The sequence below is a fragment of the Ranitomeya variabilis genome, chromosome 2 (assembly GCF_051348905.1).
Source record: "Ranitomeya variabilis isolate aRanVar5 chromosome 2, aRanVar5.hap1, whole genome shotgun sequence".
Taxonomy (NCBI): Eukaryota; Metazoa; Chordata; class Amphibia; order Anura; family Dendrobatidae; genus Ranitomeya; species Ranitomeya variabilis.
The window spans coordinates 24,276,144-24,293,885 of record NC_135233.1 but is presented as its reverse complement, the minus strand read 5'-3'; the positions used below and the strand labels follow the sequence as shown (position 1 = coordinate 24,293,885).

At 44.7% G+C, this 17,742-nt stretch overlaps 1 protein-coding gene across 8 annotated transcripts in view; it reads left to right on the top strand.

Moving 5' to 3' along the window:
• LOC143804231 (calpain-13-like) overlaps positions 1–13,308 on the top strand; it is a 193,043-nt gene extending 179,735 nt beyond the window's left edge. For 3 of the 8 annotated variants that reach the window (XM_077282125.1, XM_077282124.1, XM_077282122.1), the window contains 4 exons: positions 3–119; positions 943–998; positions 9,252–9,303; positions 11,622–13,307. In XM_077282125.1, the coding sequence (XP_077138240.1) occupies positions 3–119; positions 943–998; positions 9,252–9,278 (200 nt within the window). In that variant the 3' untranslated portion in view covers positions 9,279–9,303; positions 11,622–13,307. Of the gene's footprint in view, positions 1–2; positions 120–942; positions 999–9,251; positions 9,304–11,621 lie in introns of all 8 variants that reach the window. The other 5 variants (XM_077282120.1, XM_077282119.1, XM_077282121.1 and 2 more) reach the window with 5 other exon arrangements.
• The last annotated feature ends 4,434 nt before the right edge of the window (positions 13,309–17,742 follow it).

Genomic DNA, 17,742 nt, shown 5'->3' with positions numbered 1-17,742 from the left:
AGGTCTCGTGGTCAGTGACTCGGTGCTGAATATCATGATTCTGAGATACGCCAACTATGCCCAGAAGATGAGCTTTGCCGACTTTGTCTGCTGCATGATTCGCCTGGAAACTGTGACAAGTAAGAGAAGAAATGACGTATCGGTACTGATGGCCGGGTGACTGTATGGAAGCCTCAGCGGGTGCTGCCGGCAGTGAGACTAGCGCTAGCCACAGTACATGAGCCATAGACCGCTGTGTGTCTGATAATGGCTAAGACTATAGATGATGATATTATGGAGGCACTGACTATAGATGACGATATTATGGAGGCACTGACTATAGATGATATTATGGAGGCACTGACTATAGATGATATTATGGAGGCACTGACTATAGATGACGATATTATGGAGGCACTGACTATAGATGATATTATGGAGGCACTGACTATAGATGATGATATTATGAAGGCACTGACTATAGATGATGATATTATGGAGGCACTGACTATAGATATTGTTGAGGCACTGACTATAGATGATGATATTATGGAGGCACTGACTATAGATGATATTATGGAGGCACTGACTATAGATGATATTATGGAGGCACTGACTATAGATGATGATGATATTATGGAGGCACTGACTATAGATGATGATATTATGGAGGCACTGACTATAGATGATGTTATGGAGGCACTGACTATAGATGATGATATTATGGAGGCACTGACTATAGATGATATTATGGAGGCACTGACTATAGATGATGATATTATGGAGGCACTGACTATAGATATTGTTGAGGCACTGACTGTAGATGACGATATTATGGAGGCACTTACTTTTATTGGCAATGTTATGGAGGCAGTGACTGATTTTCCCTAGTAATGTTTTGGAGACAGGGGCATCACTTGGTAATGTGAGTGTCTTTCTGAGCCGATTATTATCTATTTCCAGATGTCTTCCAGAACCTAAGAAAGGATGGAACTAAAGTGTACCTGAGCAAAGAAAACGTGAGTGATAAATGTCATTGTACGGGGAATTACTGCGATGTTACTGATGACTCTACGATAGAGACACAGACGGGCAGATAGATAATAAAGAAAACAAAGCAGCACAAGCAAAAGTGCAGGTATAGGTGCCAGCCCACAGGTTTCAATCATCCTATGGTACATATAAAGCAAACAAAGTGGGCAGAACAAAACAGAAAATTCCATGCAAAAAACTGATGTATTTATTGGCCCATGTGAACAGGTGCCAATAAATGGACCCATTTTTTGCACATAATTTGCTGATGAGTTCTGCCCACTTTGTTTACTTTTTTAGATAGGTAGATTCACGGCTGAAAGTGTTGGCACCCTTAAACTTGTTCCAGAAAATGAAGTATTTCTCCCAGAAAATTATTGCAATTACACGTATTTTAATATAAACGTTTAAACAAGTCCATCTCCAGAGATCTGGATGTTCTTTTGTCCAGGGTAAACAACATAATCAAGATGTTTACAACCCATGGCACTGAAGCTAATCTCCCTGGACGTGGAAATTCATGAAAGATTGCAAAGCAGGATAGTCCAGATGATGGATAAGCTGCCCCAACCAAGGTCCAAAGAAATTCAAGCTACCCTGCAGGCTCAGGGTGCATCAATTTCAGTGTGAACTACTTGTCAACATTTGAATGAAATGAAACGCTATGGTAGGAGACCCAGGAGGACACCACTGATGATATAGAGACATAAAAAAGCTATACTGCAGTTTGCCAAAATGTTCATGAGTAAGCCAACATCCTTCTGGGAAAGTGTCTTGTTGACAGATGTGTCCAAGACAGAGCTTTTTGGTAAAGCACATCATTCTGCTGTTTACCGAAAACAGAATGATGCCTACAAAGAAAACACAGTACCTACAGTCAAAAATGGTGGAAGTTCAAAGATGTTTTGCTGCCTCTGGCACTGGGTGCCTTGACTGTGTGCAAGGCATCATGAAATCTGAAAATTATCAAAGGATTTTGTGTCGCAATGTAGTGCCCAGTGTCAGAAAGTTGGGTTTGTGTCCTAGGTCATGGGTCTTCCAGCTGGACAATGACCCCAAACATATTTTAAGAAGCCCCAGAAATGGATTGAAACAAAGCGCTGGAGAGTTCTGAAGTGGCAGCAATGAGTCCGGATCTAAATCCCCTTGAAAACCTGTAAGGTGCTCAGGGCAGTAGTCCTGGGCGAGGGCCTGTTGTTCTCCCACACTCTGGCACCACACAAATAAATGGTGTCCAAGCTCCCATGTACTGTAACTGCAGTGCAGTTTACTCATGTTTTGACTTCAGTCCTCCGTTGTCTCTGCGAATCCAGGAACATCTGCACATTCAATAAGGGACACCAGATTTGTTTTAGCAAGTTGCTTTTACTGAACAGTTCAAGTACAGCCATCTTTAACTTCTTTCCGACATCGGGCGTACATTTACGCCAATGTTGGACTCCCTCCCTTTGATGTGGCCTCCGGCGGTGAGCCCACATCTTTCCTGGCACATATCAGCTGTTTTGAACAGCTGACATGTGCCCAGAATAGCCGCGGGTGGAATCGCGTGCCACCCGCGGCTATTAACACTGACAGTGGCATTTAACAAGCACTTCCGGCACTCACGCAGGAAATGCGCTCACCAGTGACCCGGGTCACCAGTGTGTTGGCATTAGATTGGGCAATTCTGAACTCGGCAATGCCAAATATGTGTATGTTTTAATTTTTTTTAACTGTTTTATTTTGAATGGGACGAAAGGGAGCTGATTTGAACTTTTAGTTTTTTTAGTTTTTATAATATTTTTAAAAGCATATTTTTTACTTTTTGCATGCTTCTCTATAGGAGAATAGAAGATGCCATAATCTGATCGGATTGTGATTCCACCCGCGGCTGTTAGAGGCACATGTCAGCTGTTCAAAACAGCTGACATGTGTCTGAAAAGATGTGGGCTCAGCTCCGGAACCCATATCAAAGGTAGGGAGTCTGACATCGGCGTACTATTACGCCTGATGCCGGAAAGGGGATAAAGTTGCTGTTGGGAGAAAGCGCCTTTGGATATGAGAGACCTCGAGCAGTTTGCAAAAGAAGAGGGGTCCAAAATTCAAGCTCAGGGGTGTAAGAAGCTTGTTCATGGTTATAGGAAGCGATTGATTACAGTTACTAATAACAGAGGGCGTGCAAACAAATATTAAGATGAGGGTGTCAACACTTTTGTCCATCCTGTTTTTTGGGTTTTGTGTGAAATTATGTCCAATTTGCCTTTTTTGTTCCTTGTTTCTTTTTGTGTTGTTCCAATACACAAAAAAAAAGGAAATAAACATTTACAAAACAAAACATGTGTAATTGTATTAATTTTCTGGGAGAAATACTTTATTTTCTGGAACAATTTCAAAGGTGCTAACACTTTCGGGCATGACTGTATGCCTCGGCCGGTAGCTTTCATGAATTGGAATATGTGCCAAGTACCTTCATGCTATTAGTATATCCTATATAGCAGTGATACCGTTTACATTCCATAGATTCGGTGTTTGTAGACATCTCGGTACTTACAGAGGCGGATGTATACTTTTGTTTGTACACTATACAGTCACAGCAGTTTGTACCTGTTCACACTTGCTTTATTCTGTATGGAGGTACTGGTCAGCTTTTTCGTTTTTTTTAGTATTCTGTTGGAGGTGGTGACTGTCTCTATATTTGGCTGATCTCCTCTCCCATCAGCCTAAGGTCTCGTGCAGACGATCATATTTTCGGTCTGAACGTGATCTAACAAAACATGAACTTCACATTCGATTTATTCAATGTTTGCACATCTTGGCACTTACAGAGGTGTCTGTGGAGCGCCCCCACACCGCCGCAGGGCCGAGGGGTACCCGGAGCCGGGCCTCTAGGTCTCAGTCCTGGGGTTGTCACGGTAGCTAGACCCGGTCCGTGGCCCTGTCTGTCAGTGGGGGACGTCCGGTGCAATAAGTGATGTTGTAGCGGTGCAGTTGTGGGGTGCAGGTCGCGGTAAATAACGAGGACACCAGGTTGCAGTCTCTTTACCTCTTTACTGAAGCTCTCTGGGTCCTCAGTCCGGAATACGGCTCACCAGGCTGCGCAAGTCCGGCCGGTCCAATGGCACTTCCAGAGCTCTCCTTGCAGGTGGAAATCGGTGCCTTCCTTCTAGCGCTATGTGTTGCAGTCCTTCCCTGCTGTGCTTACGGAAAGTACCCCACAACTGTTGTGTCTGTTTCTCGTGTTCCCTCACAACAACTTAATTCGCAATGATCTTCCTCGTCCCTCCAGATACTATGGTAGGAACGCAACCGTATGACGGGGAGGCTCGGAGATCTTCCGGGACTCTATCTGCGCCCCTCTCCTGTTGGTACCCCCCTTTGCCTTCCTGGGTGATGCGTGAGACAGTCCGCCTCAAGCTAACTGCCCTGCCGTAGGTCTGAGGTATGGCTTGAAACTCTTTACCTCCTCGGCGTTCCGGCCACCGGTAGTGCGCCTCAGTAAGGTGCTGCCTCTTTCAGCACAACCCTCACTGGTATCTCCTTTCGCTTGATTTCGTTTCTCACTCAGCACAATCTATCTCGCTTCTTAGTCCTTCCTTGGGCACCGCCGCTATGCTGAGCAGGCACGGTCCCTTTACGTTCTTTCCATGCCAAGCCTCTGCCAGGATCCCACCCCTGGCAGAGACCCTACAGTCTCTCCCTTCACAACACCCTCTGCCACCAGGTGTTGCTCCGTTCAATCCCGTCAGCGTTCTCTCTCTAACTTCCTGCCTGACCCCCAGTTTACCCACTATGGTGGGGAGTGGCCTAATGAATAGCACCCTTAGCTCCCCCCGGAGGCCCAGCTGTGAAATGTATTGGTGACTGTGATACCTGCTCAGAGAACTCCTTCCGTGCCATCGAACGCAGCATGGCCCCCCTTAGTGGCTGAACCATGCTACTGCAACGACCAGGACTCTGGGGCGCTGCACTCCCCCCTGGTTAAACACAGTACTCCGGGACTGGGAAGAAAAACAACAATACAGGTTAGCAAAAAGACATACAATTTTGTTGAGTGCAAATAACAATAAGTATACTTAAGTAGGCTTCCCTTTATGGGAGGTGAGGACACTTGTAACGTTACAAACATAATTAACCTTATAATTTACAGAGTATAAATAACTTCTGTTACCCAACCGGGTATTCTATTTAGTGCAATTTTTGAAATAATAACTTAACATTGCCTTTAAGAAACTCACACTCTTAGTCTATCAAAGGCCTTCCTATAATCACATTATAAGGCATTTCAACTTTACATTCTCCTTCTTGTGAACCTGCAGGACCGCCTGTCCCTACGGCACCAGGCCTACTGCCTCTCCTTTCTTCTACAGGACCGCCCTGTTCAGCCAGGGCCTACTGCCTTTCGCTACTATACACAGTATAGACATAACATTCCTTTCGGTTGAAGAACTCTGAGCCAGCTCTACTCGGCCCCTTTAAGGACTCACTCTCTAACCCCTACGGGTTCACTCTCTGTCCTTAGCAATAAAGTAACTTTTCAATGGGGACGCAGGGTTTACCTTCTATCCTCACCCTCATTATTACTTCTCTTACTTTCAACTATGCAGACCTCTACTTCTACCCCTACGGGCTCTCTGCATCTTTCCTGTCTTCAAAACATTATTCAAATTTCACATTTTAACAAATTCAACACATATAACTTAGCATGTAAAACAGTTACATTTCTTTTCAAGGCATCATTATGGCATTACTGTTCTGCAACAGTATCTCTCTCAAGTTCAGTTTCTCACATCCCCTTTAAGAGGAGACCAAGTCTTTCTAAGATAGCTCGTCTCCTCAGCCTACCGGCCCATGCAAAGGTTCCGGCATGGTATCTTCGCAAAGTGTCTTTAACTAGAACCGGTAGGAAAGGTATCTTCGCAAAGTGTCTTTGGCTCAAACAAATAGGACAAATATCTTCGCAAAGTGTCTTTGGCTAAAACCAGTAGGGAGCACCTTTAAGAAGGTGCAAACTATTTACAAGGGAAGTTCGAATCATGCGCAGTTCATGATTTCTGCAGTTCTTTAAACTTGTGCAAAAATTTTAGGAAAGGAAAACAAACAAAGAGGATCCCGGGTGAACAGAGGGATCCATTAACCCTGGGCGGGTTTAGCAGCAACTTAAAGGAATAAAAGACAAACAGTAACTATTTACATTTTCATGGTATCGAGGTTTATTCTCCTTCCAGTGGCTTTGGTTCTTGGACCCCGGTCACTACAGCGCCAGTGTCCTCGGTTCGAACATGCAGATGGACTCGACTGGCCAACTCCGGGGCTGCCACTAGGCGTACCGTCGCGATAGTGATAAGTTCAGGCGCTCCCGGGACCAGATCTGGGGCTGCAGGTGCCGCAGGCCCAGACATACACCGCCGAACATTTCGTGCATACCACCCGAGTGGGTTCAAGTGGCGGCTGTAGGTCACTGGATCCCCCTTTTGTAACGGTTCTCCACTTCGGCCACAACAGGGAGCCCTCACGTTACAGTGCGCAACGAAAACATCAGTATCCAGTCCCGGTTCGTGTATGAGGCCCCACCCCCTTTTTACATGGTAGGCTAACACAGTGCCCCGCCTTACCACGTCTCTGTCATCCCATGCCGGGGGGGGTTGTTGTACTTTCGTTGGGCCCATCGACTCAGCTCCTCTCCGTCCTTTCCACTGCAGAATCAAGCACTGTCTATATTGTTCCCATGTAAGCACCGCAAGAGTGGACCCGTTCTCCCGGGATCCATCTGCTCTAAACCAGGGGGTGTCCCACCGAAGAACTACTCCATCTAAGCTCACATCCACAGGCTCCCCCACTCCAGTCGACAGCGGTGGCACCATCCTCCCCAGGTCGTCGGGGGATAGCACCATTAGCCCTGCCGAGATAAGTCGCTCCCTACTGCGATGGAGGTGGGCCATGGAAGCGGGCTCGTGAAGGGGAGCAGGGGCGTCGGCCATACCTGCGTCTAATGTGGTTCCATCGGTGTCGCTCCGGTCCGTTAACAAGGACGCTGGAATCGGCTGCAGCCCGGACCGGGGCCCCGCCAATGGGATGCTCGGATTCCGCTCCGCCTGCAGTGGTTCCTCCTCCTCTAACTCCAAGGTCGGGATTGGTGGACATAGCTCCGCTGTCGGATCCGCAGGCTTCCGGTCCATCTCCGGTGAAGAAGGGCAGGCCTGAACCACTTCTTCCTCGCTCAGGCATTCGCCGTTCATCATCGCTGCCTGATAGTCGGTGGCAGTGCATGCACCTGACTCCGCCATTTCTCTGAGGTCGGGCTTCTCCATCACCCGCTTCCCGCCGTTGCATCTCAGGGGGTTGTCTTCTGTTTTGGGGCAGGTCATCTCTTTGCAGCCAGAAGTGCAGGGGGCGGTAGCCATTTCTCGCGCCACACTGAGAGTCTCCGCCCATAACACACCCTCCTTCTCCTGGGGTGTAGCAATGGCGGCGCCTTTTGGCGGGAACTTCTGGCGGCCAATGGCGCAGCACACAGTCTTGCAATAAAGTACAGTCCAAGCACAGTAAATCACAGTCTCTAGGCACACATGACCTGATTCTTCAGGCTTAAGTAGAATCCTGTTCGTGACGCCAAGTTGGAGCGCCCCCACACCGCCGCAGGGCCGAGGGGTACCCGGAGCCGGGCCTCTAGGTCTCAGTCCTGGGGTTGTCACGGTAGCTAGACCCGGTCCGTGGCCCTGTCTGTCAGTGGGGGACGTCCGGTGCAATAAGTGATGTTGTAGCGGTGCAGTTGTGGGGTGCAGGTCGCGGTAAATAACGAGGACACCAGGTTGCAGTCTCTTTACCTCTTTACTGAAGCTCTCTGGGTCCTCAGTCCGGAATATGGCTCACCAGGCTGCGCAAGTCCGGCCGGTCCAATGGCACTTCCAGAGCTCTCCTTGCAGGTGGAAATCGGTGCCTTCCTTCTAGCGCTATGTGTTGCAGTCCTTCCCTGCTGTGCTTACGGAAAGTACCCCACAACTGTTGTGTCTGTTTCTCGTGTTCCCTCACAACAACTTAATTCGCAATGATCTTCCTCGTCCCTCCAGATACTATGGTAGGAACGCACCCGTATGACGGGGAGGCTCGGAGATCTTCCGGGACTCTATCTGCGCCCCTCTCCTGTTGGTACCCCCCTTTGCCTTCCTGGGTGATGCGTGAGACAGTCCGCCTCAAGCTAACTGCCCTGCCGTAGGTCTGAGGTATGGCTTGAAACTCTTTACCTCCTCGGCGTTCCGGCCACCGGTAGTGCGCCTCAGTAAGGTGCTGCCTCTTTCAGCACAACCCTCACTGGTATCTCCTTTCGCTTGATTTCGTTTCTCACTCAGCACAATCTATCTCGCTTCTTAGTCCTTCCTTGGGCACCGCCGCTATGCTGAGCAGGCACGGTCCCTTTACGTTCTTTCCATGCCAAGCCTCTGCCAGGATCCCACCCCTGGCAGAGACCCTACAGTCTCTCCCTTCACAACACCCTCTGCCACCAGGTGTTGCTCCGTTCAATCCCGTCAGCGTTCTCTCTCTAACTTCCTGCCTGACCCCCAGTTTACCCACTATGGTGGGGAGTGGCCTAATGAATAGCACCCTTAGCTCCCCCCGGAGGCCCAGCTGTGAAATGTATTGGTGACTGTGATACCTGCTCAGAGAACTCCTTCCGTGCCATCGAACGCAGCATGGCCCCCCTTAGTGGCTGAACCATGCTACTGCAACGACCAGGACTCTGGGGCGCTGCACTTGCATTCTATAGTTATATATTATGCAGCCATGGCAGCTTGCACCTGTTCACCCAGGTGCTGGTTGGATTGGTTTCTTAGTGCTAACATTTGGAGGTGGTGATTGCCTCCTTAGTCGGCTGAGCCTCTTCCTCCCATCAGTCTAAGGCCTCATTCAGACATAAGTGATTTTTCTCATACGCAAAAATCGGTCCAAATTTAATCAGAGTTTGGTTAGAGTATTATCAGTTATTCTCACATGAAAAAAAAAATGAACAAAGTTTCTGAGTTTGCCTGTACAACCAGACATGGCGCCCTCATCCCCTTCACGACAGGTGGCCAGTGGTGGCTGACAGTCACTCATCTACCTCGCCTCGGTGATCTCCAGCCTGTGGTTCTCCTTGTCATTGCAGCTAAAGGACCACAATGTGGACATCGCTGCCTTATCAGTGACCAACATGAACTCACGATTGTAAACATTTCCTATGGTCAATGCATTTCTTACATTCCATGACTTTTATGCTTAATTTTTAGTGGCTGCAGATTCTCATGTCCTCTTGATGACCACGAGGCTTCTGGCTGGAAGGTAATTCTGAAAAACTGCATCACTTGCTCATTAAAGGTCTGTGTGCAAAGCTCGCTGCGATGATCTGCAACTGACAACTATCAGTTTTACATAAGAGAGGCGACGGTGACCTGATCCTAGAAAAAGAGAACGCCCTGTAATATAAGAGCTCATCTGACCTGTTACTGGTGACATTGTATTGTCAGCAACATCCAACAGAATAGTGAGTGCAGCTCTGGAGTATAATGCAGGAGGTAACTCAGGATCAGTAATGTAATGTATGTACACAGTGACTGCACCAGCAGAATAGGGAGTGCAGCTCTGGGGTATAATACAGGATGTAACTCAGGATCAGTAATGTAATGTATGTACACAGTGACTGCACCAGCAGAATAGTGAGTGCAGCTCTGGGGTATAATACAGGAGGTAACTCAGGATCAGTACAGGATCAGTAATGTAATGTATGTACACAGTGAATGCACCAGCAGAATAGTGAGCGCAGCTCTGGAGTATAATACAAGAGGTAACTCAGGATCAGTAATGTCATGTGTGTGCACAGTGAGACCTTCGTCTGTTTTTTTATGTCCGTATGTGGTCCGTTTTTAATTACCGCAAATACAGACATACGCACACCCATTGCACTCAATGGTGGTGCACACACATCAGGTTTTTCACATGGACCGTGTGTCCATGTGAAAAACTTGTAGACATGTCAGGGTTTTTTTGCGCAGCATGCACAAAATGCGTATCGCATATGTACACAATGATGGCATCCATGTGTCCTTAGTGTGACATTTCCCAGAACCTGGGAAGAAGCAGTACAGTTTGCACTGATCCCAGGTGCCGGTGGCTGCTGAAGACAGCTCTCATCAAAGAGGTCCTGCGAACACAGCTTCAATGAAGGGTGGTGACGTCATAGAGATCACCGCTGGTCATTGAAGTGGCATTCCCACTCTTCACCGAGAGCCAAGATGATGAACTGCGGTGACCTCAATGAAATCACTGCGAGCACCGTGACAATTTTCTCACGGTGCTTGCGGTGATCTTATTGAGGTCACCGCAATTCATTGGGTTGCTCACTGTGGGAATGCAGCTTCTAATTAACATGTTAACAGCCGCGGATGTAATGGCGGTCCACATGTCAACCTACGACAGCGGCAGTTAACATGAAATCCTGCCCATCAGCTCCCGTGTCACATATCGCTGGGCGCCGATGGGTTGGCTTGAAAACCGGGGTCTGCAGAAGACCCCCGTGCTTGTCATTGCCGGATTGCTGTGAGCGCCGCCCTGCTATGTGTAGCACAGGTGATTGGATGATCACAGCTTCTAGTCTCCCATGGAGAACTATCGAACCAGATAAAAACATTTTTTAAAATATTAAAGAAAATTTTAAAAATATAAAAGTTCAAATCACCCCCTTTCACCTCATTCAAAATAAAACAGTGAAAATAAAATTTAAAATACACGTTTGGTATCTCTGTGTTCAGAAACGCCCGATCCATCAATACATAAAAATAATTAATCCGATCAGTAAATGGCTTAATGACAAAAAAATCAAAACGCCAGCGCTATGGGTCTTGGAAAATGGCACCATTTTTTTTTTAGCAAACTTTGGATTTTTTTCACCACTTAACTGAAACAGAACCTATACATATTTAGTATCTGTAGATTTGTAATGACCCGGAAAATCATAACGGCTTATCAGTTTTAGCATTAAGTGAACATTGTAAAAAAAAAAATTGTGGGGTTGCACTTTTTTGCAATTTCACAGCATTTTGAATTTTTTTCCCGTTTTACAGTTCACGATATGGTAAAACCAATGGTGTTGTTGAAAAGTACAACTCATTCCACAAAAAAAAACCCCTCACATGGCCATATTGACAGAAAAATAAAAAAGTTATGGCTCTGGGAAGAAGGCGAGCAGAAAACTGTGGGCTTTCCACCTGCTGGTTCTGAAAATTGCGCAGGAGCCCACACTGGTTTTTTTAAATGTATTTATTTTATCGTTGACTGAGATCAGCATGAAACAATGATGAGAGCGGCCTTCAACAGCCGGCTCCTGGGATCAGCGCAAACTGTACTGCTTTTCCTAGGCGCCGATACGTGTCTCACGGATGGCACATGGATGTAATACCCGGATGTGACTTACTGTACGCACATACAGATGACACATGGACACGACAGACCTCACCAGTAATGGTTCTTCCTGGACAGGAATCACCAGGACTTGTGAAGCAGACGTGGCTTGGTCTTTGTGTAGATATTGTGTATTTCGGAACGTTCACACTGATGACATTGTGTCTGCAATTTAATGGATGTTTGTTCCTTCTATCTCACAGGTGACTGCTCTGTGGAAGCTCCTGACGGACCCAGACAGATAATATTTCTGATTCTCTACAACGGAGACTGTCTCTCTGTAGTTTACAGTTCTATATTCACTGTATAATGTGTGTAAAAGTTTTCTTAAGTCCATAAAGTAATTTTGTGAGACAAACTATTGTGCACCAGAGCTAGAGAAGGACATTGACTATCATGTCACAAATGATGACACATTCTATCTTGGCGTAGTTAAGCATTCTCAGATAACGTGTGCAATGTAAGGCAAGTGAGCAAGCTGGAGGGATCACATGATTGGGATCAATAGAGGTTTTATGGGGTGCAAATTATTAAGGTTTTTATTTTTTAAGTATTGGTAAATTTAAGACTGTCTGTCCCCTGTTTATTCATTTTAGAGAGCACAGTCGCTCCAGTTTTGCAGAAAACTGTTCGCTTGGGAAAAAAGGGAAGGATTTATTTATTACTGATCATATAAATTTCTGTATATAAAGGTAGGATTGGTAAATGTTACATAGAGGAGACAGAAACAATAAGTAATAAATATGGTCATGCATCTATTTGAATACAGTGATATATCTATAAGGAGGGAGCTGAGACTTTCTTATAAATCTGCCTCTTGAAAAAATGACTTAAAAAAAATAAATATAAAAAGAAAAAAAGACTTTGAGTCTGGTGAAATAATAAGCAATTACATGAGAAAACAGAAAAGTGAAAAATATTTATATGGATGAGCTCGCTAAAAGATGAAGATATGGAAAAAAATGGATGACTGGATTTTGGAAATTGAAATATCTGTCATATGTGTTAAATAAGAGCCATGCTATGTGTCACAACCAGCTCTCCGCTGCCAACAACTGTCAGGACCATCACATAATTGACGGACTATTATTGAAGGGCGAGGCCAGGGCTGCTTTCATTACTAGGCCGGTTATTGGGTGCTTCCTAGTGAACGTATATTATATACACATTTGATTCCAACACATGAGTATATATATATACACACTATTCACAAAGCGTTAGGGATATTTGGCTTTCACACAAAATGTTTGATGAACTAAAAATGCCCTGTGACCTTTTCCGGTGAACTTAATGTGACGTCTCTAAACTTTCGGATGCCCACGTCCCACTGTTCAATGTCTCAGGACTTGTCGCTCAACTTGCTGCTCTCTAACAAGGAGCGTAATGGCAAAATTCACAGCAGGTGTTTGATCCATGAATCGGCCAACAAATGTCGGGCTTCAATTAGAATTGGTATTAAACCGTCCCCCTCATCATGAGGCCAAGACGACCCCCAACAAGTGAGGACCAGGACCTCGCCATGGTGAGACTTCAGGGAGGATGTGACGAGGGGGCCACTGAGCTCAGTGTCACAGAGTCATCAGAAGATGACAGAGACTGAAGAGTCACAGAACGGCAGAGAAGTGGACGTCCTCTGCCACATCCCAAACTGAGGACCCTTCATTGTGAACAATGCCCTTCAGGACTGGATGATGAAGGCCCCCAACTCCAGGCACATCTAGGGGAGGTGAGAGGCAACCAAGTGTCATGTCAGATCATTCAAAACCATTTACATTAGTGTGGTTGGCTTGCTAGACACCCTGCAAGGTACCGGACCTCACCACCATGGGCCTGGGGGCATCTACACTGGACGAGGGATCAGTGGCCTCAGCGCTGTTCACTGATGAAAGTCGATTCACGCTGATCAGAAATGATGGCCGCCAATGAGGTTGACATCAAGGAGAGCACTATGCATCAGCCTCTCGTCACCAGACGAGCCTGTGGTGGTGGGTGTTACTGTGGGCCTCAATGACCTCAATGACCTAATAACCGGAGGGCCACACTCCAAAAAGAGTGGGGCGCCATGTCTCCGCACACGATAACTCCACTTGTGAACAGCAGGAAAAGTCGTTGTCAGCTGTAATTGATGCTCAAGGCCGCAGGACAAGTTATTGAGACACGGATATTTCTTGTTGGGGTATATCCACCACTGGTGTTTGCTTTTGTTTCTATAAATTGTTTGAGATGAGGAAATTACCATTGCTGCTTCCACTTAAATGCCCGACTGTCATGAGAAAATATCACTGGAGCGGAAACTTGTTATATTTTCAATAAATTTAGTCCAAAAGCCAAATATGCAAATAAATAAATATAAATATATATATATATATATATATATATATATATATATATATATACTTCGGTATGGTCGCTGCCAAGTGACAAATTCCACAATAGCCACAGAAAAAGTACGGTAGTTGCCACCACCAATAGTTTATTACGGGCTGATTGTGCACCCGTTTCTGGTAATGTATGACCTCACGAGGCTTCAAGGTTGCGGTTTCTAGAGCAAGAGGAACAAAGCTATTATATTTTATTCATTTAATCCCACAATTAGGCACTGCTTATAGAAATATACAAAAGATGTTACAAAGGGGACCAAACAATACAGTATATACAGTCACATAAAAATAAAAGGGATAAACAAAAGAAAATTACTAGACCTATTGTCACTGGAATGGGCAGATCTTGCGAAAGAGAACACTCACATTAAGAAGTGGTGCAGTCTTACAGCACGCTGTATCACCCAGTACAATCGTTGTAGGTCCCATGCTGCTTTTATCAGATACAAGTCACTCCTGCCTACCTCCCCTTGACCTCTGAAGGGCATCGGTAAATGAGGTGTGGCTCATTTACCATAAATTAGGAAATCATTGATCTTAAGGATATGGAGGTGCCATGCCGTAGGTTTTAAAGCCATATTTCCTTTCATGATTATAGCTTTCTATAGATATGGCATACATGACATATATAAGTTAATCCATCTGGCTGATATTAATTCTGGGCTGATTGGAAAACTGGACAGCATTGCAAGTATACATTGTGTTTATTCCTGTGTCACGATGTTGAAAATTATGTCCCCCATATCTACAGGACCTACAGATAAAGGTATTACCCCACAGCCTATTGTTTCCTGTGTGTAGAGACTCCATGTCTGCTCTCCATCAGATAACCTACTTCAATTACCTGTTCACAGTGGAGGGTCTTAGAGCAAAGGGGTCAATGGAGTGATCTCTTTACATAGTTTCATTAGAAGGCACCTTTACGATGCAATTAATAAAATATTGATCAAATGTCCAGCAGCCTCTAGGTATTTTGCGGTGAAACATAATGAAGATGTTTCTATGTTCCAAGAAACAGGCATGTTGGGTGGGTGGTTTAAACCTATCAAAGGAAGAAAGAACAGAAGAAAGCTAATAAACTGGCAAATGGTGGATTCTACATACTGCAGACAAGATCACCATCTGGTAGTAATATAACGCAAGATTTATTACACCATTACATCACAATTTTTTTCTGGAAGTAATATCTTATTTACATAAAATGAAACACCACACTCCTTTGCTATTAATTTCATTTGATCAAAATGTTCTGTGATTGGTTTCCCCAAATCAAGTGACATCATGACGCGTAGTTCATAGTCAGACATGCAATGACTAAGGACCATTGTCTGAAACGCATTTGATTATTTTTTTATTTTTTCTGAGGTGCTGTGGTTCAGGACTGTTTGATTTTCTTGGATTTCAATATATTTTTTGCACCAATAAATTATGGCTTTTTACAGAACATCCTGATGTTAATCTGTGTTCATATTAATCCTCTTTGAACCACAAGCGTCTGTGCATCCGACCTCCAGGTGGGTGAGCTGACATTGTCCTTATCTTTATCTTTACTATAATACTGACCCTACGTGCAATAATATAGCTACTATAATACTGCTCCCTATGTACAAGGACATATCTACTATAATACTGCCCCTATGTTCAAGAATATAACTACTATAATACTGCCCCTATGTACAAGAATATAACTACTATAATACTGCTCCTATGTACAAGAATATAACTACTATAATACTGCCCCTATGTACAAGAACATAACTACTATAATACTGCCCCCTATGTACAAGAATATAACTACTATAATACTGTCCCCTATGTACAAGAATATAACTATTATAATACTGCTTCTATGTACATGAATATAACTACTATAATACTGCCCCTATGTACAAGAATATAACTACTATAATACTGCTCCTATGTACAAGAATATAACTACTATAATACTGCCCCTATGTACAAGAATATAACTACTATAATACTGCTCCTATGTACAAGAATATAACTACTATAATACTGCTTCTATGTACATGAATATAACTACTATAATACTGCCCCTATGTACAAGAATATAACTGCTATAACACTGCTCCTATGTACAAGAATATAACTACTATAATACTGCCCCCTATGTATAAGAATATAACTACTATAATACTGCCCCCTATGTACAAGAATATAACTACTATAATACTGCCCCAATGTACCGGAATATAACTACTATAATACTGCCCCAATGTACAAGAATATAACTACTATAATACTGCCCCAATGTACAAGAATATAACTACTATAATACTGCTCCCATGTACAAGAATATAACTACTATAATAATGCCCCCTATGTACAAGAATATAACTACTATAATACTGCCCCTATGTACAAGAATATAACTACTATAATACTGCCCCAATGTACAAGAATATAACTACTATAATACTGCTCCTATGTACAAGAATATAACTACTATAATACTGCCCCTATGTACAAGAATATAACTACTATAATACTGCCCCTATGTACAAGAATATAACTACTATAATACTGCCCCTATGTACAAGAATATAACTACTATAATACTGCCCCTATGTACAAGAATATAACTACTATAATACTGCCCCATGTACAAGAATATAACTACTATAATACTGCCCCATGTACAAGAATATAACTACTATAATACTGCCCCTATGTACAAGAATATAACTACTATAATATTGCCCCTATGTACAAGAATATAACTACTATAATACTGCCCCTATGTACAAGAATATAACTACTATAATACTGCCCCTATGTACAAGAATATAACTACTATAATACTGCCCCTATGTACAAGAATATAACTACTATAATACTGCTCCTATGACAAGAATATAACTACTATAATACTGTCCCTATGTACAAGAATATAACTACTATAATACTGCCCCTATGTACAAGAATATAACTACTATAATACTGCCCCATGTACATGAATATAACTACTATAATACTGCCCCATGTACAAGAATATAACTACTATAATACTGCCCCTATGTACAAGAATATAACTACTATAATGCATCGCCCCCACTGCCGCAGGGCCGAGGGATACCCGGTACCGGGCCTCTGAGTCTCTGCTCTGGGGTTGTCACGGTGGCTAGGCCCGGTCCGTGACCCTGCCGAGGGGCGCACGGTGATAAATATGACGGATGGTGGTGGTGGTGAGGCTGTAGTGGTGCAGTGCAGTAAATAACGAGGACACCAGGTTGCAGTCTCTTTACCTCTTTACTGAAGATCTCTGGGTCCTCAGTCCAGAATCTGGATAACCAGGCTGCGCAAGTCCGGCCGGTCCAATGGCACCTCCAGAGTTCTCTTAGCAGGTGGAAATCTGTGCCTTCCTTCTAGCGCTATGTGTTGCGGTCCTTCCCTGCTGTGCTTACGGAAAGTCCCCACAACTGTTGTGTCTGTTTCTTAAGTTCCCTCACAACTCGATTAGATGATGTTCTGCTAATCCTCCGTCCCTCCCTGATGTTACGGTTGGGACGGCACCCGTTTGACGGGTAGGCTCGGAGCTCTTCTGGGACCCTAGAGTCGCCTCTCTCCACAAGTTGCCCCCCAAGACTGCATAGGTGATTTAAGTGAGACAGCCAGCCTTAGACTGACTGTCCTGCCGCTGTTTAGAGTATCGCTTGAAGCTGGATGTTGTAATTCTCCCTCGGCGTTCCGGCCACCGGTAGTGCGCCTCAGTAGGGTGTTGCCTCGGTCTTACGGCACGACCCCTACTGGTATTCTCCTTATTGCCTTGATCTCGTTTCTCACTCAGCACAATCTATCTCGCTTCTCGTCCTTCCTTGGGCACCGCCGCTATCCTGAGCAGGCACGGTCCCGTTACGTTCGCTCAAGTTGCCAAGCCTCTGTCAGGATCCCACCCCTGACAGAGACCCTACTGTATCTTCCC